Source organism: Musca vetustissima, unplaced genomic scaffold (assembly GCF_032173495.1).
Source record: "Musca vetustissima isolate MV318-11 ecotype Yass unplaced genomic scaffold, APGP_CSIRO_Mvet_v1 utg6435, whole genome shotgun sequence".
Taxonomy (NCBI): Eukaryota; Metazoa; Arthropoda; class Insecta; order Diptera; family Muscidae; genus Musca; species Musca vetustissima.
Genome location: NW_026880411.1, coordinates 120,104 through 138,002, shown reverse-complemented (window position 1 = coordinate 138,002; position 17,899 = coordinate 120,104). Strand labels below are relative to the sequence as shown.

The 17,899-nt window shown below is 31.8% G+C and overlaps 1 protein-coding gene across 1 annotated transcript in view; it reads left to right on the top strand.

Annotated features, from left to right (window-relative positions):
• Nucleotides 1–12,729: 12,729 nt before the first annotated feature.
• Nucleotides 12,730–17,899, top strand: part of LOC133326009 (rho GTPase-activating protein 7) — a 46,348-nt gene continuing 41,178 nt past the window's right edge. Inside the window, exon 1 of the mRNA XM_061534688.1 lies at nucleotides 12,730–12,866. Within this exon, the coding sequence (XP_061390672.1) occupies nucleotides 12,737–12,866 (130 nt within the window). The 5' untranslated portion in view covers nucleotides 12,730–12,736. The remainder of the gene's footprint in view (nucleotides 12,867–17,899) is intronic.

Sequence of the window (17,899 nt, the reverse complement as noted above, 5' to 3'; positions counted from 1 at the left end):
AAAAAATCAACGCCTTGTATAACAGTAGAAAAAATATTCTTTATAACCGTACTTTGTATAACAGTTGAAAAAATATTCTTTAAAAAATCCACGCTTGTATGACAGTTGAAAATTATTCTTTAAGAAATCCACACCTGGCATTTGAGAAGTCCTTCTGGTTTTCAATGAAAATACGTTCGGGTTTTCTGTGGGAATAATTTAAAAAAAAATCTACAACCCATCTAAAGGCTAAATAAGAAGACCTTCTAGGCTTCTAGGTAGGTCTTCTATGAGAATCCCTACTGATCATCTTCAAGTATACCTTCTGGTCTTCTATAAGATCTACTTGTCTTTTTTGAGAATACATTGTAGTTTTATATAAGAAGACCTTCTAGTCATCGGGGTTTCTTTGTGAAGACGTGCTGGACTTGTATCAGAAAATCTTCTGAACTACTTTGAGAAGACAAAATGATCTTCTCTTAGAAAACTTTCTATGTCTTTCTTTCTCAATGTCAAAAAGAAGAGATTGGGTTTCAAGTTAGAGCTGTGGGGCGAACAATTCATTGATACCATTCTTTTAAAATACCTTCTTGCGTTCTATAATACCTATTTGTCTTCTTCGAGAATACATTGTAGTCTTGTATGATACGATATCCTGACCTTCCATTAGAGAATCTACTGAACTGCTTTGTGAAGATAAATTGATCTTCTCTTAGAAGACTGTTTGGTCTTTCTTTCTCAATGTAAAAAATAAGTTATTGGGTTGCATGTTAAACCTGTGGGGCGGAAAACCCATCAAAAAGTCGCTGGTTTGAGCTGTTTTGTAGGAGCTCACAAAGGCAAACTCAAGTGTAGCAGTTGCCCAATGTCCCACAGTGTCAGTTACTGCCGGGTCCAGATTCACACGCCTACATAAATGATTCGTTGTCTGTGAGGATTTTTAAAATTTCTTTTGAAGCTCCACGATCATATTTTTTTCAAAAGTTTTTTGCACTAATCGATACGAGGCTTTTTGGAATTTTCAAATGTAAAGTTCCCCCGAGAAAAACATTTTTTTTATTGGAGCCAAGTTTTTTATGCTCGAATGTGTTGCTGATGGAAGAAATGCTCGAGGATGTGTCTTACCCATGGTATACCACATGTTCTGTAGCAAAACGAATGTTTGGAGGACCTTCATAGCCACGTAGAAAGATGCGAAAAAGGGCCACACGAAAATGTTCGCGATTTAACAAAATTTTTGAAGTAATAAATCCATTTTTTAGCAAATTGATTTTTGAAGTCAAGTCAAAAAAATATGAAGAAGCCCTTGGGTGCTCTTCTTTGACAGGACCTTTTACTCCTTTATAAAAAGGGCTCATTTTTGGACGTACATTTTTTGTAATTTTAATCATTCCGTTATATTTTTCCTTTTTTTTTATTTGCCCACCTTACACATATGGACCCAGATTCACTTTATCCAGATTTGCTCATTTGACTTTAATACCTTTACAATGATACTTAAGTGATTGTCAGGCCATGTCTTCCATGTTGTCCGCTTTTTTCACTTTGATGATGATGGTGGAGGTGATGATTATAAATCCCAGTAAAACAATGCTTGTTAACTGTGTGGTAACAACATCCAGGCAGGATAGCATCACCGCCATCATCATCATTATTATTATTGTCATGAAGAACAAGTAAAGCTCAGGCATGGTTAAATCCTCTTATGAAGGACAACCGATATGCAACGATTGTTGGAAATTTAATTTGTTTTACTCATGTGACCAGCGAATGTGATACGAAGGGGGGAAGAAAACAAAAACTACAACGAAGAATAATTCTGAAATGAACGGCGTGGTAAAACAAGATGTGTGTTGCCTATATGAAGTGGTCTAGTGGATAAATTGTCGTTGAGATGGACGTCAGTCAATTTATTGAGTTGTTGTTGATGACAGAAGAGATTGACAGAAACTTCTCGTGGCTGTACAGAAAAAAAAACAATGGTTGGTGGGGGAGGTTGGGTGTGGGAGAAAAAAAATGCTTCAAAAAAAAAAAGAAAGTGTCAGTACTTGTGGTCGGAGGCTCAACAAGGACATTTATTGGATATATCAGTATATTAACACACTGCCTCTCTCTCTTTGTCTGTCCTCCAATATTTTTTTTCTCTACAACAAAATCCACATTGATTGAGTTGTTGTTTTTGTTGTTTTTTATCTGTTATAGAAATTGAAATTGAATTTGACAAATGCTGCAAATGGAAATAGATCCGACGAGACCTATTGTTTTAACTGAAATAAATAAAAATCTGAAGAGGTTTGGATTTGTTTTTTTATTATTTTGCACTCTCTCTAGTTCAATTCATGTATATGTATATAAACATACATACGTATATGTATGTAGAATTTTTTTCAAACAATGACTGCTTTAAGTTCTTTTTCTGTGTGTCACATGCATTCAAAACAATTGCAATTGAAAATGAATTTATTAAACGTAAAACAAGAGAAAAAACAAAGCCTGCCAATAAATGCATTAATCACCAGCCTGTTTCTGATTTTGTATTAATTATTGAGCTGGGAAAAATATGGAAATTTATTTATTTTTTCCTCGATCCCTTTGACAGATTTTTCCCAGAATTTTTTGTATTTATTTATTTCTCTCCTTTTTTGTTCCACATAAAAGGCAAGCTAATGGCCCGCTGTATGTGATTGACTTATTGTCTTTTATGACAGCCAACCAACCAGTCAATCTGACAGTCAATTATATTGTAATTTGTATACATTAATAATTATTGAATGCGGCATTATTTCCTATGTGTAATCCATTATCCAATCATTATGCAAAACGGTTTGAATGATGAATTCATTATTTTCTGTTCGTTTTTTGCGGAATTTTCTTTTTGGGAAAATTTCACTGACGCAACACCTGGAAATTGAATATGTAATTATATAACAAAGGAGGAAAAAATGAATGGAATTATTGTCAGATGGATGAGTAATAGGAGAAGGGGTGGGGTGGTATTTTGGGTATATAATCCGTTATATAAATATTTTAGCTACACATGTTACACAATGTTTGATAATCGTGGAAAATTTTGTGTGTTACTAGAAGAGGGTTGTCTCAAGGATGCTAGATGGAAATATTTATACTAACATTGAAACTTTTCCATAATATAATCATTGAAAATTAAAATTAATTTTCAAATAGCTAGTAAAGGGAAAGTTTAGTTTCTGTATCTTATTTTTAAAATTATGTTCAATATTATTTTCGTGTCGAATAAAGTTAAATTAAAATTGGATAAAATAAAAATACATTTTTATTACTTTAAATTTTATTTTATAAATTAATTGTTGAAAAAATATTCTTTAAAAAATCCACGCCTTGTATAACAGTTGAAAAAATATTCTTTAAAAAAATCCACGCCTTGTATAACAGTTGAAAAAATATTCTTTAAAAAAATCCACGCCTTGTATAACAGTTGAAAAAATATTCTTTAAAAAATCCACGCCTTGTATAACAGTTGAAAAAATATTTTTTAAAAAATCCACGCCTTGTATAACAGTTGAAAAAATATTCTTTAAAAAATCCACGCCTTGTATAACTCTTGAAAAAATATCTTTAAAAAATCCACGCCTTGTATTACAGTTGAAAAAATATTCTTTAAAAAATCCACGCCTTGTATAACAGTTGAAAAAATATTCTTTAAAAAAATCCACGCCTTGTATAACAGTTGAAAAAATATTCTTTAAAAAAATCCACGCCTTGTATAACAGTTGAAAAAATATTCTTTAAAAAAATCCACGCCTTGTATAACAGTTGAAAAAATATTCTTTAAAAAAATCCACGCCTTGTATAACAGTTGAAAAAATATTCTTTAAAAAAATCCACGCCTTGTATAACAGTTGAAAAAATATTCTTTAAAAAAATCCACGCCTTGTATAACAGTTGAAAAAATATTCTTTAAAAAAATCCACGCCTTGTATAACAGTTGAAAAAATATTCTTTAAAAAAATCCACGCCTTGTATAACAGTTGAAAAAATATTCTTTAAAAAAATCCACGCCTTGTATAACAGTTGAAAAAATATTCTTTAAAAAAATCCACGCCTTGTATAACAGTTGAAAAAATATTCTTTAAAAAATCCACGCCTTGTATAACAGTTGAAAAAATATTCTTTAAAAAAATCCACGCCTTGTATAACAGTTGAAAAAATATTCTTTAAAAAAATCCACGCCTTGTATAACAGTTGAAAAAATATTCTTTAAAAAAATCCACGCCTTGTATAACAGTTGAAAAAATATTCTTTAAAAAAATCCACGCCTTGTATAACAGTTGAAAAAATATTCTTTAAAAAAATCCACGCCTTGTATAACAGTTGAAAAATTGATTCTAAAAAATCCACGCCTTGTATAACAGTTGAAAAAATATTCTTTAAAAAAATCCACGCCTTGTATAACAGTTGAAAAAATATTCTTTAAAAAAATCCACGCCTTGTATAACAGTTGAAAAAATATTCTTTAAAAAAATCCACGCCTTGTATAACAGTTGAAAAAATAGTCTAAAAAATCCACGCCTTGTATAACAGTTGAAAAAATATTGTTTTATAAATCCACGCCTTGTATAACAGTTGAAAAAATCTCTTTAATCAATCTACGCCTTGTATAACAGTTGAAAAAATATTTGTAATAAATCCACGCTTTGTATAACAGTTGAAAAAATATTATTTAAAAAATCCACAGCTTGTATAACAGTTGAAAAAATATTCTTTAAAAAATCCACGCCTTGTATAACAGTTGAAAAAATATTCGTTAAAAAAACTACATTTTGAAACTGTAATAAAAAATTAACGTTGGGGAATTTAATCAAAAACTATTAAATTATTTTTTTTTTTTATTTTTTAATTTAAATTTTTTTTTTTTTTAATAAATTTTACTTTTAATTTTTAATAATTTTAATTTATATAAAAAATAACATTTATTAAAAAATAAATAATTACTACATAAATTAAAATTATTAAAAATTAAAAATATATAAAAAATTAAAAAATATATTATATAAATATAAAAATATATTAAAAGATTAAAATTATATAATTAAATTAATTTGTTAACTAAAAATTAGATTCAAATTATTCAAAAAACTTTTAAACAATAATTAGTTTAATATTTTTTAATATTTCATATATTTTTTAACTTCAAAATTAATTAGCATTTTTTGTAATTGTTTTCGCCTAAGTAATTGTTTCCCCTACGTCCCTTTCGAAAAATCGAATATATGTCTGTGTGTTTTCCATGAAGTTTTTCCAGAGTAGACAAATTTCTTGGAAATCACACACACGCATACAGAGATATATTTAGCAGCATTTCTTAAATACCGAATAAAAACTTAGCACGTGTTAAAAACTTGTTTGAAAACTTTTCCCTAGTAATTTGTTAGTTGGGTATGAGGAAATACAACAGCAACAACAACAAAAGTAAGGACCAAGATATACTTCAATTGGATTTGAGTAAAATTTCAATTGTCATTGTCATTTAATGAGACAATAAGGTTTCAATTTCTATCAAATAAAATTTTATGCACAGTTCATTGACAGTCTATGGAATTAGTTTTGGATGGAAAAAATTTAAACATACATATTTATATAGTATTTAAATAGAAAATGGAAATTTAAAACGGGAATGGAACGATTGTTAAAAAAAATTAAATCCTAAATTTAAAGATATTTTAGATTAAAAAACAAAAATAAAAATTAATAATTTTTTTTATTTTAAAATTATTTGTTCGTGGTCTTACAGGAAGTTTGATTTTTTTTAATATTTTTTTCCTTTTTTTTCTTATAAGCATAGATTTTTTACAAATATTTTTTCAAATCCTATATTTTTAATTTTTTTACTTTTTCTTCTTATAAGCTTAGAGTTTTTACAAATATTTTTTCAAATCTTAAAAATATATATTTTATTTTTAATTTCTGATATAGTAATTTAAGTTTAAAATATTTTTTTAATTTATTTTGAATAGTATTTTCATTCTTTTTTACATTAATTATAAAATTTTTTGTATATATTTCAATTCATTTCAATATATGTTAATATCAAAATTAAAATAATTTATATAATTTATTTCTATAAACCTTTTAATATAATATTTCTTTCAAAAAAGAAAAATTCCCATTAAAGTTGACATTATCGAATGTTTGTATTTAGAATTTATCAAACAACCCCTTTCTATGTGTTTGTTTTTGGATTAAGTTCTTCGCTTCACATAATAAATACAAAGTTATTTATAAAAAAACACAGAATACAATATTTTTCCAATAAGGGCACATAACATAGATATAATCTATTTATAAACAAAAAGAGTATCACATACATACACACACATATATATTATTATATTCTATAACAAGAACAAAATCAATTCCAGCTTAATGCCGCCTGCACAATAGCTTAATCAATAGACAAACATACATACATGCAAACAAGATTGTCTTTGTCACATAGAAATAACAAAAAAATAACACACACATACCAATAGCTAACAGGTAAGGACATTGTCATGTCCAAACCAGGCCAGCCAGCCATTGAGCCAATAACTATTAGCATCCGTCTCCTCGGGAAATGAGAGCAACCCCCTCTAAATAACAAAAAAGAAAAAGAACTCACGATTAAAATAAAAAGGCAACCAACCAACCATACCTCCCATACACAACAATTTACCTATATCGCGTATACTTAACAAACTTTCTCCAATATTGTCTCGCGTTGTGGTGTTACGTATACGTTTAAGTGTACCAAACATACACACACACACACACAAGCCAGCCAACATGTTTGTTTTTGTGTTGTGCTGTGCATGCCACAGCACATCAATTCAAACAACCAACTAACAAACCATTCATTCATCTAACCATCCATCTAACGGTTGACTACGACAACTAAATTTTGTTTAGAGGTGTAAAGAGAAATACACAAACACATACACACACACATATCGTCATCATCATCATCGTTACCAGCATTTGCAACACGGACACGAACAACTTCGAAATTCGAAAGAAACGACAAACATAACAGCAACTGACTGGCACACGACAGAAAAACGAAAACCATTTGCCAGCGAAGCCACCTCTCAATCGTACACAAACACTCACACACAACACACTACTACTATAAATTGATTTTTAAAAACTCAATGATTACATTGTTGTTGTTGTTTATGAATGAGTGTGTGTGTGTATGGTACATGATGATAATGACGATGTTGTGTTGATGACTAGAACTTTGTGGTTGGCTAATGAGTTTTGAGGTTGCTGCTGTTGTTGTTGTAATCATGACAATGATGATCATGATGACGATGAACATGTTATTGAATTAAATTCACTGCAAAGTGGTGGTGTTGTTGGTCATTTTGTTGTTTTTAAATGATGACGATGATGATTATGAGGCTGCTTATCTAGTTATTGGGTGTTCGTGTGGTGGCTGTGTGATAGATAGACTATTAAAAAAAGGCCAATGTAAATTTTGTTGTGCTTTGTTTTCGTTGTTGTGGTATGGCGAAATGTTGTGATTCCTTGTGGCTTTTTTTATTTTTTGTTTACAAAACAAAATCAGCTTAACACCCATAATAACAATTTGCTGTGAGAGGATGAGGAGAGGGGTATTAAATGGGAAATATAAATTTGGTTTTTTAAGAGAAAAATAATATTTTCAATGAAACTATATTTTTGAAAAAATTTTAGTAACAAATTCTAAGATCGATAACCGTGAATTTTTGTATTTGTTTCTAAATTATAAAAAAAGGAATTGAAACCAATGTTTTTAAAAAGATTATAAATATTTTATATATAAAATAGAATTTTAGGAACGATTTTTTTAGATTTGGATAAAAATTTATAAAAATTAAATTACTTCCAGAGGCTGTTGATGTGAATTTTGTGGGAAGATTTTGAGGCAATTTGGTAATAATTAAATGAGTCACAAAAAATATTTTTTAAAAAATTGTATCATAGGTTTTATAAAAAAACCGTTTGCCTGCATATTTTTAAATAAATTTTTAAAAATTTTGTTATACATTCAGGCTTATGTCTAATAAGAGTATACGACAAAAATGTATCTCATCGAAGTATTGCTTGTAGACCCAATGTTTCTTTCGGTCAAATTCGTTCAACACGATTTGGAGTCGATTTACAAATTTCCGCCCTCCATATTTCTATCGTTTGGAGTAGCAGATTTTCTCCAAACTTTGAAAATTGAAAGATTTTCATCAAACTTCGAAGATAGGAAATATCGGCCCATCCTTCTTGAACCCCACTCTCAAAGGTTAAAAATTTTGAAAACTTGTAAATTTCATATCAAGGGAATGGTGTGTGCGATTTGACACGAACTTTGCATATCGTAATATTTTTACTAAAATTAGATCGAGTCCGAAGATGGCACATATCAAGCTTCCCCTTATGGTACATCCCCCAAAATCTTAAAAAAAATTCAACACTGAACCTATGGTGTGTCTTATTTGATTCAAATTTTACACATCGTAATATTTTTAGCAAACCTATATAAAATCCGAAGATGGGACCCCTCGGTCCACCCTCTGGTACCTACCCCACATTCGGTACAAATTCTGAAAAATTTGTAAATCCAAAATCTATTGAATGGTGTTTCCGTTTTGAACCAAACTTTGCACATCGCAATATTTTTATAAACCCTAGATTAAGTCCGAGAATAGGACCCAACGACCCTCCCCTTCTGATACCTCCCCCACAAGGTGTCAAACTGTTGAAACATTTGTAAATCCAACATCAAGTGCATAGAGAGACCGAATTCATTCAAGCTTTGTATGTGGTCCTATGATAAGATGAGACCCTTCGGTCCACAACTTCTGTTACCTACCACACAATGGGTCAAAATTCAGAAAAAATTAAAAATCCAATATCAATCGAATGGAATATTCGATTTCATCTGAACTTGGCACCTGCTAATATTTTTACCGAAACTATGTCTAGCCCGAAGATGGAGGCTATTGGTCCACTCATTCTGGTACCTTCCCCACAAGGTGTCCAAATTCTGAAAAAAATGCAAATCCGATTTCAACCGAATAGAGTAGTTGATTTTATTCGAACTTGGCAATTCGTAATACAATTACAAAACTACATTGATTCCAAAAATGGGACCCATTGGTCCACTACATCTTGTACATTCCACACAATCGGTCAAAATTCTGAAAATATTGAAAATCCAAAACCAAACGAATGAACGATTTCATCTGAACTTTTCCCAAGCTAATATTTTTACTGAATCTAGATCAAGTCTATAAATAGGACTCATCGCTCGCCTCCTTCTGGTACCTCCCCCACAATGGGTCAAAATTCGGAAAATTTTGTAAATCCAATATCAAGCAATTGAATTATAAGATTTGATCCAAACATTGCACATCGTAATATTTTTACGAGAGCTAGAAATAGTTGAAAGATGGGACCCATCCGTCCACTCCTTCTGGTAACTCCCCCATAAAGTGTTGAAATTCTGAAAAAAATTGTAAATCCTATATCAATCTAACGGAGTGTCTGATTTTATTAAAAATTTGTGCGTCGTAATGTTTTTACCATACTTAGGCCTAGCCCAAAGTTTGACCCCCTTGGTCCACTCTTTCTGGTACCTCTCCCACAATGGTTCAAAATTCGGAAAATTTTGTAAATCCAATGTCAAGCGATTAGAATATTCGATTTGATCCAAACATTGCACATCGTAATATTTTTACGAAAACAAGACCTAGTCCAAAGATGGGACCCATCTACGCACTCCTTCTGGTACCTCCTCCACAAATTGGAAATCCAAAATCCAATGAATGGATTTTCCGATTTTATTCAAACTTTGCACATCGTAAGATTTTTATCTAGTCTAGACCTTGTCCAAAAAAGGAATCCATAGAGTCACTCTTTTTGGTAACTCCCCCACAAAATGAGTCAAAAAAATGTAAATGTGTAAATCCAATATCAAACGAATAGATAATCCGATTTCATCAAAACATTCCACACCGTCATATTTTTATTCAAGCTAGATCCGGTTCAAAAATGAAAGTCATTGGTCTACTCTTTGTCCGTCTTAATATTTTTACCATCCCTAGGCCTAGCCCAAAGTTTGATCCCATTGGTCCACTCTTTCTGGTACCTCTCCCACAATGGGTCAAAATTCGGAAAATTTTGTAAATCCAATATCAAGCGATTGGAATATTCGATTTGATCCAAACATTGCACATCATAATATTTTTACGAAAACAAGAAGTAGTCCAAAGATGGGACCCATCTACGCACTCCTTCTGGTACCTCCCCCACAAAGTGTTGGAATTCTGGAAAATTTTGAAAATCCAACATCCAATGAATGGATTATCCGATTTCATTCAAACTTTGCACATCGTAAAATTTTTACCAATCCTAGACCTAGTCCAAAAATGGAATCCATATGGTCACTCTTTCTGGTACCATCCCCCACAAAATGAGTCAAAAGTATTAAAGTTTTTAAATCCAGTATCAAACAAATAGATAATCCGATTTCATCCAAACATTGCACACCGTCATATTTTTATTCAAGCTAGATCCGGTTCAAAAATGAAAGTCATTGGTCTACTCCTTGGAAATTTCAAAATTGTTATATTAAGCGAAATGAGGATTACGAACTGGTTCATTAAATGTACCACAAAGTATTTTTACCAAAACAACATCGAATACGATGTTTTGCGCTCTTCTAGAGATCATGTCTCTCCAGGGTTCTTTTAAATCTAAATTTAAAAATTTCAAGTCTTTAGATTACCTCCTGCTCGCATTTTATGTTTAGATGTCCGGCTCTAATGCTTCTATCGATTTTCCGTAAATAAAATTCCTACAATCTTCCTTTATATGCAATATCTTCTAAAAACCTAATTTGTTTGAAATAAATTGAAAAAATCATTAACATTTATATGGGTCTTCTCACAAGCCCCTTTTCTATTCCTCTTTTTTCAAAAATTTTTAGTTCCCCTTGGAACACCCTTTAGTTGTTCGCATCTCCCATTTGTTGTTATTGACTGTGTTGTTGGTTGGTTGGGCAGACATAAACACTTTGCATATCGAACAATATCGACAAGCAACGAAGCAGCACATCGGAAACACTCTGTATTGGCAGTCAACCTGACTATCCGACTGACTGACTGTCTGCCAGTCAGGCAATACAATTTTCTTTTCCATATACTCAGTTGCTGCTGCTTCTGATGATGATGATGCTGCTGTTGCTTGCCTGCCAGCCAGCCTGCTGTGTGTTTGCGGCTGGCTCTATTTTGTTACATTTCGAAGACTCCCTCAGTACGGCCGTACAATTCATTGGAGAAAGTTACGGTATTTCGGAGAAAAGTAAAATAAATTGTTCGTGTTTTTTGAAAGCGAAATTTTCCGTTACTCATACGTTACGTTTTCGTTGTGTTGTGAGTTCGGATAAAATAAAATAAAAAATATTCATCATACGCCCCAATAGCAAGGCCTATCGTCTCGTGTTTTATTCGCCTTCGTAGTTAATTACGATGAAGAGGATGGTGATGATGATAAATACGACGACGGCGACGATGATGATGAGGATGAAGTGACACCACTATGCGTAAAACGAAAACAACGAGTGTTCATCATGATATATTTTGCACGGCCGTGTGTTTTTATTCCCCCCATTAACATTGTGGCAAATTCATTAGTAGTGCCACAGGCTTCGTAGCCAACAGACGTGTGATATTATTTCGATTCCTTCATTCATTCATTGCTGAGAATGTTATCTAGCGTGGAGTATTGGCTCTCTTCGTTTGCTCTCAAAGTTGTTTTTGTTTTTTGGCAAAATCGTAATGTTTACATTGTCAATGTGATTTACTAAATATTATTACAGTCGCGTGACAAACCATTCGTTTCGTGGCGATTCATTCATAAATATTTGTGTTGTTTCTTTTTGACCAAAAGAGGAAATACAAAAACAAGTGGCGAAAATACAAACAAAAATAGCAATTTCCTGTTCTCTCTCTCTCGAAAAAAAAAACAGTGAGTGTGCTAATCGTTGCATTCAAACATTTTGAGGCGAAAACAAAATTTACGCACAAATGAAAACAAACAAACAGCAGTGGTTGCTCTAAAATTTCAACACCAACGGTGTTGAGTGCATTGCATTAGATTTTTCAGTGATTGGCCGGATAGCGCAGGTTGCAGCCGTGTGGACGTGTACAACTGTGATTTTCCGTTTGTGTTTTTTCTTTTTGGCCAATAAACAAAAATTGAAAAAAAAAATTATGTAAAAAAAATAAATTATTAAAAAATATTAAAAAAAGTCTCATAATTTTAAAACTGAACAAATTTTTATTACCAAAATTTTTCTCTGTGTCATTTTTTCGCGCTTACACCATCAACTCTATTTTTAATTTTCAATGTAAAAGTGAAAAAAAAATAGCAAAACCACAAAATTTCACAACAATCCCTTTACACATTTGTCACATGTCAAATCAGCTGTCAAAATAATTGAGTGAAAAGCTTTTTGTGAATATAGCAAAAATACAAAAAAAAAACGACAAAAAAAAGAAAAAACAAGAAAACCCGGAACGCAAACGCAGCAGCATTTGTCTTGTGTCTGTTTTTGTTTTATTCGTTGCTCGCCAATCAATTATCGTTAAATTTGTCACAGTGGGATTGATTTTTCATCTGTCACAACAACATCAACAATTAAATTCTGTGTTGATCGTTCTCTCTTTTATTGTCGTGATCAATAAAATCATCGGCCGTCAAAATGCAACGTCGCATGTCAATAACCATACGCGAATATAAATTCTTTCGCAGCTTTTCGCAAAAATTCGAAAATTGGCCGAAACGCAAGGCTGAGGCGTTATGGCGGAAAATGCGCGAAAGGAAAATTGCAGGTGAATATTAAAGAAAAATATAATACAAAAATTATTTATTACTAAAAAATCTTAATTTTGTAATCCTTGATAACTTGTTGATCCTAAATTTTATTTTAAAAAAAATTACGTATTTAATAGATAATTTTTTGATAGTTTGTGGTGAAGAAGGTGTGGACTGGATGGTCAAATTGTAGGTTCCGGGAGGCTATTACATCGTATAGGAAATACCTTACAGTTTGAGTTGTAATTATTTGAGGTCCTATGCAAAATTAACGACTTATATACATACCTTCGTTCACTCTAAATATTAAAAATACCGCAAATGGATAGGTATCACAATATGGGGGATAGGCGTAACTGGGCCCATATATTATATATCATTCTCGAACCTGGCCGTTCTAGTTTTTTACCTCAGTATCCCCCGAAGGTAGAATGATTAAAACATATGGCTAAATCGTCATAGAATTCCATATTTCGAGTACAGAATATATACACTACTATGGTGGAATGCGAAAACATGGGGATAAGTCCAAATCAGATAACTATTTTAATATAAAAAGGGGGTTGTTTGGGGACTACCGCAAAAAGGGGGCGAATTCGGTTGAAAAACGCGCTGAAGAACCCCAAAATACCGAAAATTGGGGGTAGCCTTATATGGGGGCTATCCGAAAAAATGGACCTATTTTCATAATTTTTCGTGGAGAGTTTTGGTATCTAATAAGAACTCAAAATACTAAATTACAGCCAATTCGGTGGAAAAATATGATCAAAACCCTCTAAATACTGTAAATTAGAGGGTACCGTTATATTGGGGCTACCAGAAAAAGTGGACCTATATTTATAATTTTTTGAGGAGAAATTTAGAACCCAATAAGCAAATTTCAGCGAATTCGGTTGAAAAACGTGCTAAAGAACCTCAAAATACCGAAATTTAGGGGGTACCCTTATATGGGAGCTATGTCTAAACGTGGACCGATACATCCCATCATCGAACTTGGCCTACAGACAAAAGACAACCCAATGCAAAATTTCAGCACCCTACCTCAATTCCTTCAGAAGATAGCGTGATTACAACAGACGGACGGGCATGGTTAGATCGTCTTAGAATTTGACCCTGATCAAGAATATATATATATATACATTATAGGGTCGGAAATGAATATTTCGATGTGTTAAAAACGGACTCGAAAATAACACAAAAAAATTAAGTTTTCGGTGCACTTCATTCCAAAATTATTATCTGATCATCACCGATCACCGCTATAGTTCCGCTCTCTAGAGTGATAATGGGTTATTAAATAATATACTAATACGGAGATACCTGCAAATATTTAGGTGTAACTCGCACATCCGAGAACATACAACAATATAATTGGTATTAATTTAAAGGTCAACCACTCCTTCTTAAGGTCTATATGAACTTCTTCGGTCCATATTCTTCAAGGATAAATATATACGGCATAGAATACACATTTTTTTTATTTTTCACACAAAAGTCAGGGTCCATTTGACCCGCTAAATATTGACCGATCTTTATCAAAAAAGGCATGCTTATTCTTTGGCCTGTATATTGTCTAGATCGACTCAGCTAGTCGAGATATGACGATCGGTATACTTAAAGGTGGGTTTAGGACCAATATTTCGCGGCGTTACAAACTCTTGGGGCTGCACAAAGCTTTAATACCCTGACAACATAGTTGTGTAGGGTATAAAAATAGCTTCAGAAAGTATTTAAAAAAATACAAAACTATTTAAAAATTTATTCATTTTTTTCCAAAAATTCGTTTCAATTATTTTTGAATTGTTTTATCCCAAAATGCCTCCCATTTCCCATTTTTGTCTGACCAAAACCATAATTATCGTATTTGTATTCTTTGATACAATTTGTTTACTTTCAATTTTGTTTCTATTATTTATATTATTCTGTGGCGATTTGAATTGATATCATTAGAACACTCTTAACACTATCCTCAATTATGAAAATGTGTGTGTTTTTTTTTTAATTTTTCTTTTATTACTATAAAGATAAAATTCTGCAAGATCAGAAGGCAGACAGGCAGGTGGTGTGATATGGGGTTGAGGGAATGGTAATGGTCAGTTGTGCGTTTTTATGCTTTCTCCTCTCGGTGTGTGGTATGTGAGGGCCAGAAAAAAAAAAACACTCAAAGAAAAAAAATAGCTGGCACTGTTGGATGTGGTCAATATGGGTTTTTCATTTTAATTAGCTGTAATTGAAATGTTAACAAGTGGGAGAATCAAATTATTCTAATTTTAGAATAAAAAAAATATTATTGGAAATTTGAAAATAATTGTTTTTAATATTTTTTTCGAAATTTTCCATAAGTAGATTTGTGGTATATTGTCTTATATATTTTTTAAATTTTATTGTTTTAAAATTATAATTTTTTTCAAGTGGATTTTGTTAATAAATTTTATTAATAATATAAGTTATAATTATTTTTTGAGTGGTAATTATAAATGGAGAGATTTTTGTTGTGTTGAATATTGAGAAATAGAAAAATTAACAAAACTTTCGAAATTCGTTTTTTATATTTGTTGATAGACAATTCAAAATATGTTTTAATCCACGTTTATTGAGGGATCTGTGAATAGTTTTGTTTTACAAATCAAAGATGGAAACATAAACAAATATTTTTTTTTTTGAAAAAATCCACCCTTCCTGTAGGATCTTAAAATAAATATTTTTTTAAATCCAAATTTATTAAAGGGCCATAAAAATATCTTTCAAAAAATCCACAATTTATTTTATTCCAATTATTTTAATCCAAGAACAACATTTTTATACCCTACACAACTATGTTGTCAGGGTATTATAGCTTTGTGCAGCCCCAAGAGTTTGTAACGCCGCGAAATATTGGTCCCAGACCCACCTTTTAGTATACCGATCGTCATTCTTGACTAGCTGAGTCGATCTAGACATGTGTCCGTCCGTCTGTCCATTATAATTTGTAAACACGATACAGGCCACAGTTATGGGCCAATCTTCACGAAATTTTGCATGTAGGATGGGTTCTGGCCAACGAAGACCCCTATTGTTTTTGGTAAAGATCGCTTAATATTTAGGAGATGAAATGGACGAAAAACTTTATTTTTGTCTGATTTTCTGGTCGCTCCAGGGGCCGCAATAATGGCCCGAACATCGTGAAATTTTACATGTAGTAGGGGATCGGACCAAAGATGAGCATGCATGTTTTGATAAAGACCGATGAATATTTAGCGGATCAAATGGACCCTGACTTTTGTGTGAAAATGACAAAATTTGTATTCTATGGCGTATTTATTTACTCCTGAAGGATATTGACCCGAGAAATTGATGGTATATTCAAGAGGAGTAGTTGGCCTTTAAATTGATACCAAATACAGTGATATATCTACTCGAATATAGGAGTTACACTTCAATATGTACGGGTGCTTACGTATTCAGATATTACTTAGTAACACATTACCACACTAGAGGGTGGAAGTATAGCGGTGATAGCTTTGGCATTTTCCATAAGGTTCCAGTTATGGCCAGGGATAATTTTCTGTGATGATCTGATAAAAAAAATTTAAGATGAAGTGGACCGAAAACTTAATTTTTTTTTGTATTTTTCGAGTCGATCTATAGGCCACAATTATAAGCCGAACATTACAACACATCCCTCGGTGAAGGGAATCTGGACAAAAAATTAGAAAGGCTGTACTGAATATTAGTAATAATCGGAAAATATGTCAGTGTAAGGAAGAGGTGCAGTTGACCTCTAATCCAGCAATAAGAATGCAAATATCACGAAATATTGCCCAGGCTCGGAATAAACCTCCGGAGAAAGTCATAGTTCCGTGGTAGTTGTGTAGGTTATCGTATGGTCGGCCCCGTCCGACTATACTGCTCCGCTCACTGGTTTTATAATTATTTTGAAATATTTGTATTTGTCTTCCTAACATTTTTCTTTGGCTGTGTGAAATATTTAATTTATTTCAAAAAAATATATTTTTCAAATTCATAACATTGATCCGTATCCTGTATTTCAACACCTCAACCTTTCTTCCCATAATAATAATCATTAAATTCTATGATCCGAAGACAAATTAAAAGTTTGTTGTTTTTGTTCTCTGTTTCGATTGTGTTTTTGTTTTACTTTTTCTTTTTTCTACTCTCTGCATATCATCATTCGTAACTCAGATAGATTCTCAGACATACCGCGAAATATTATTTATCAACAAACTAGAAGAGGAATTTTGTTTGGTCATTGAACAGGGAATTATGATGGTGCATATGTGTGTGTGTGTGTGCGTGTACGTGCATGTGGATATAAATTAAAGTGAATTGAAAGTAAACAAAACAAAGCTAGCACACGCACCGATATATGGCAATTATTGTTTGCAATTGTAGGTGAAAATAATAAATAAAAAACAAATTAATAACTATATGAAAATAAAAACAAAGGGGCCTACAAAATATATATTTTTTTTATATTTTATTTAAATAAACAAGTTATTTAAGTTAAATACATACAAATAAAGTTAATTGCATTTTCTGCTTTATTAATTATTACAAATAAACAAAAACAAAATATAATAAAGGGATATGTGAAAGGCATTGGTGTTGATAATGAAAATAATGTTCATGACGATTGTGTGATTGTGACTGACCGATTATAATTCAGTCATTCATTAATTCAGGAAATAAATGAAAATCTGGACTATTCACACTGGGTATCTGGTGTACACCTTTGTACATGTCCACAATAGTCGCCAACATTGTAAATATATATAAATGGCTGTGTCGTCAATTCACCCTGTGTGAATATTCTGAATTTCATTTTATGTCCCCAACTCCTGTAAGATCTTCTTTCTTTATATAAGATTCACATGTTGCTTTTGTTTTATAATTATATAAAGGGGACATATGATTTCGTCTTTGGAGGTTGCCATAACAACGACATAAGCTAATCAGTTTTTTTGGAAATACATGTATGCAGGTTGAATTACTGTTAATAAGAAATTGGAATAATTCGCAATTAATTTTTAGATATGTGAAGCTTATAATT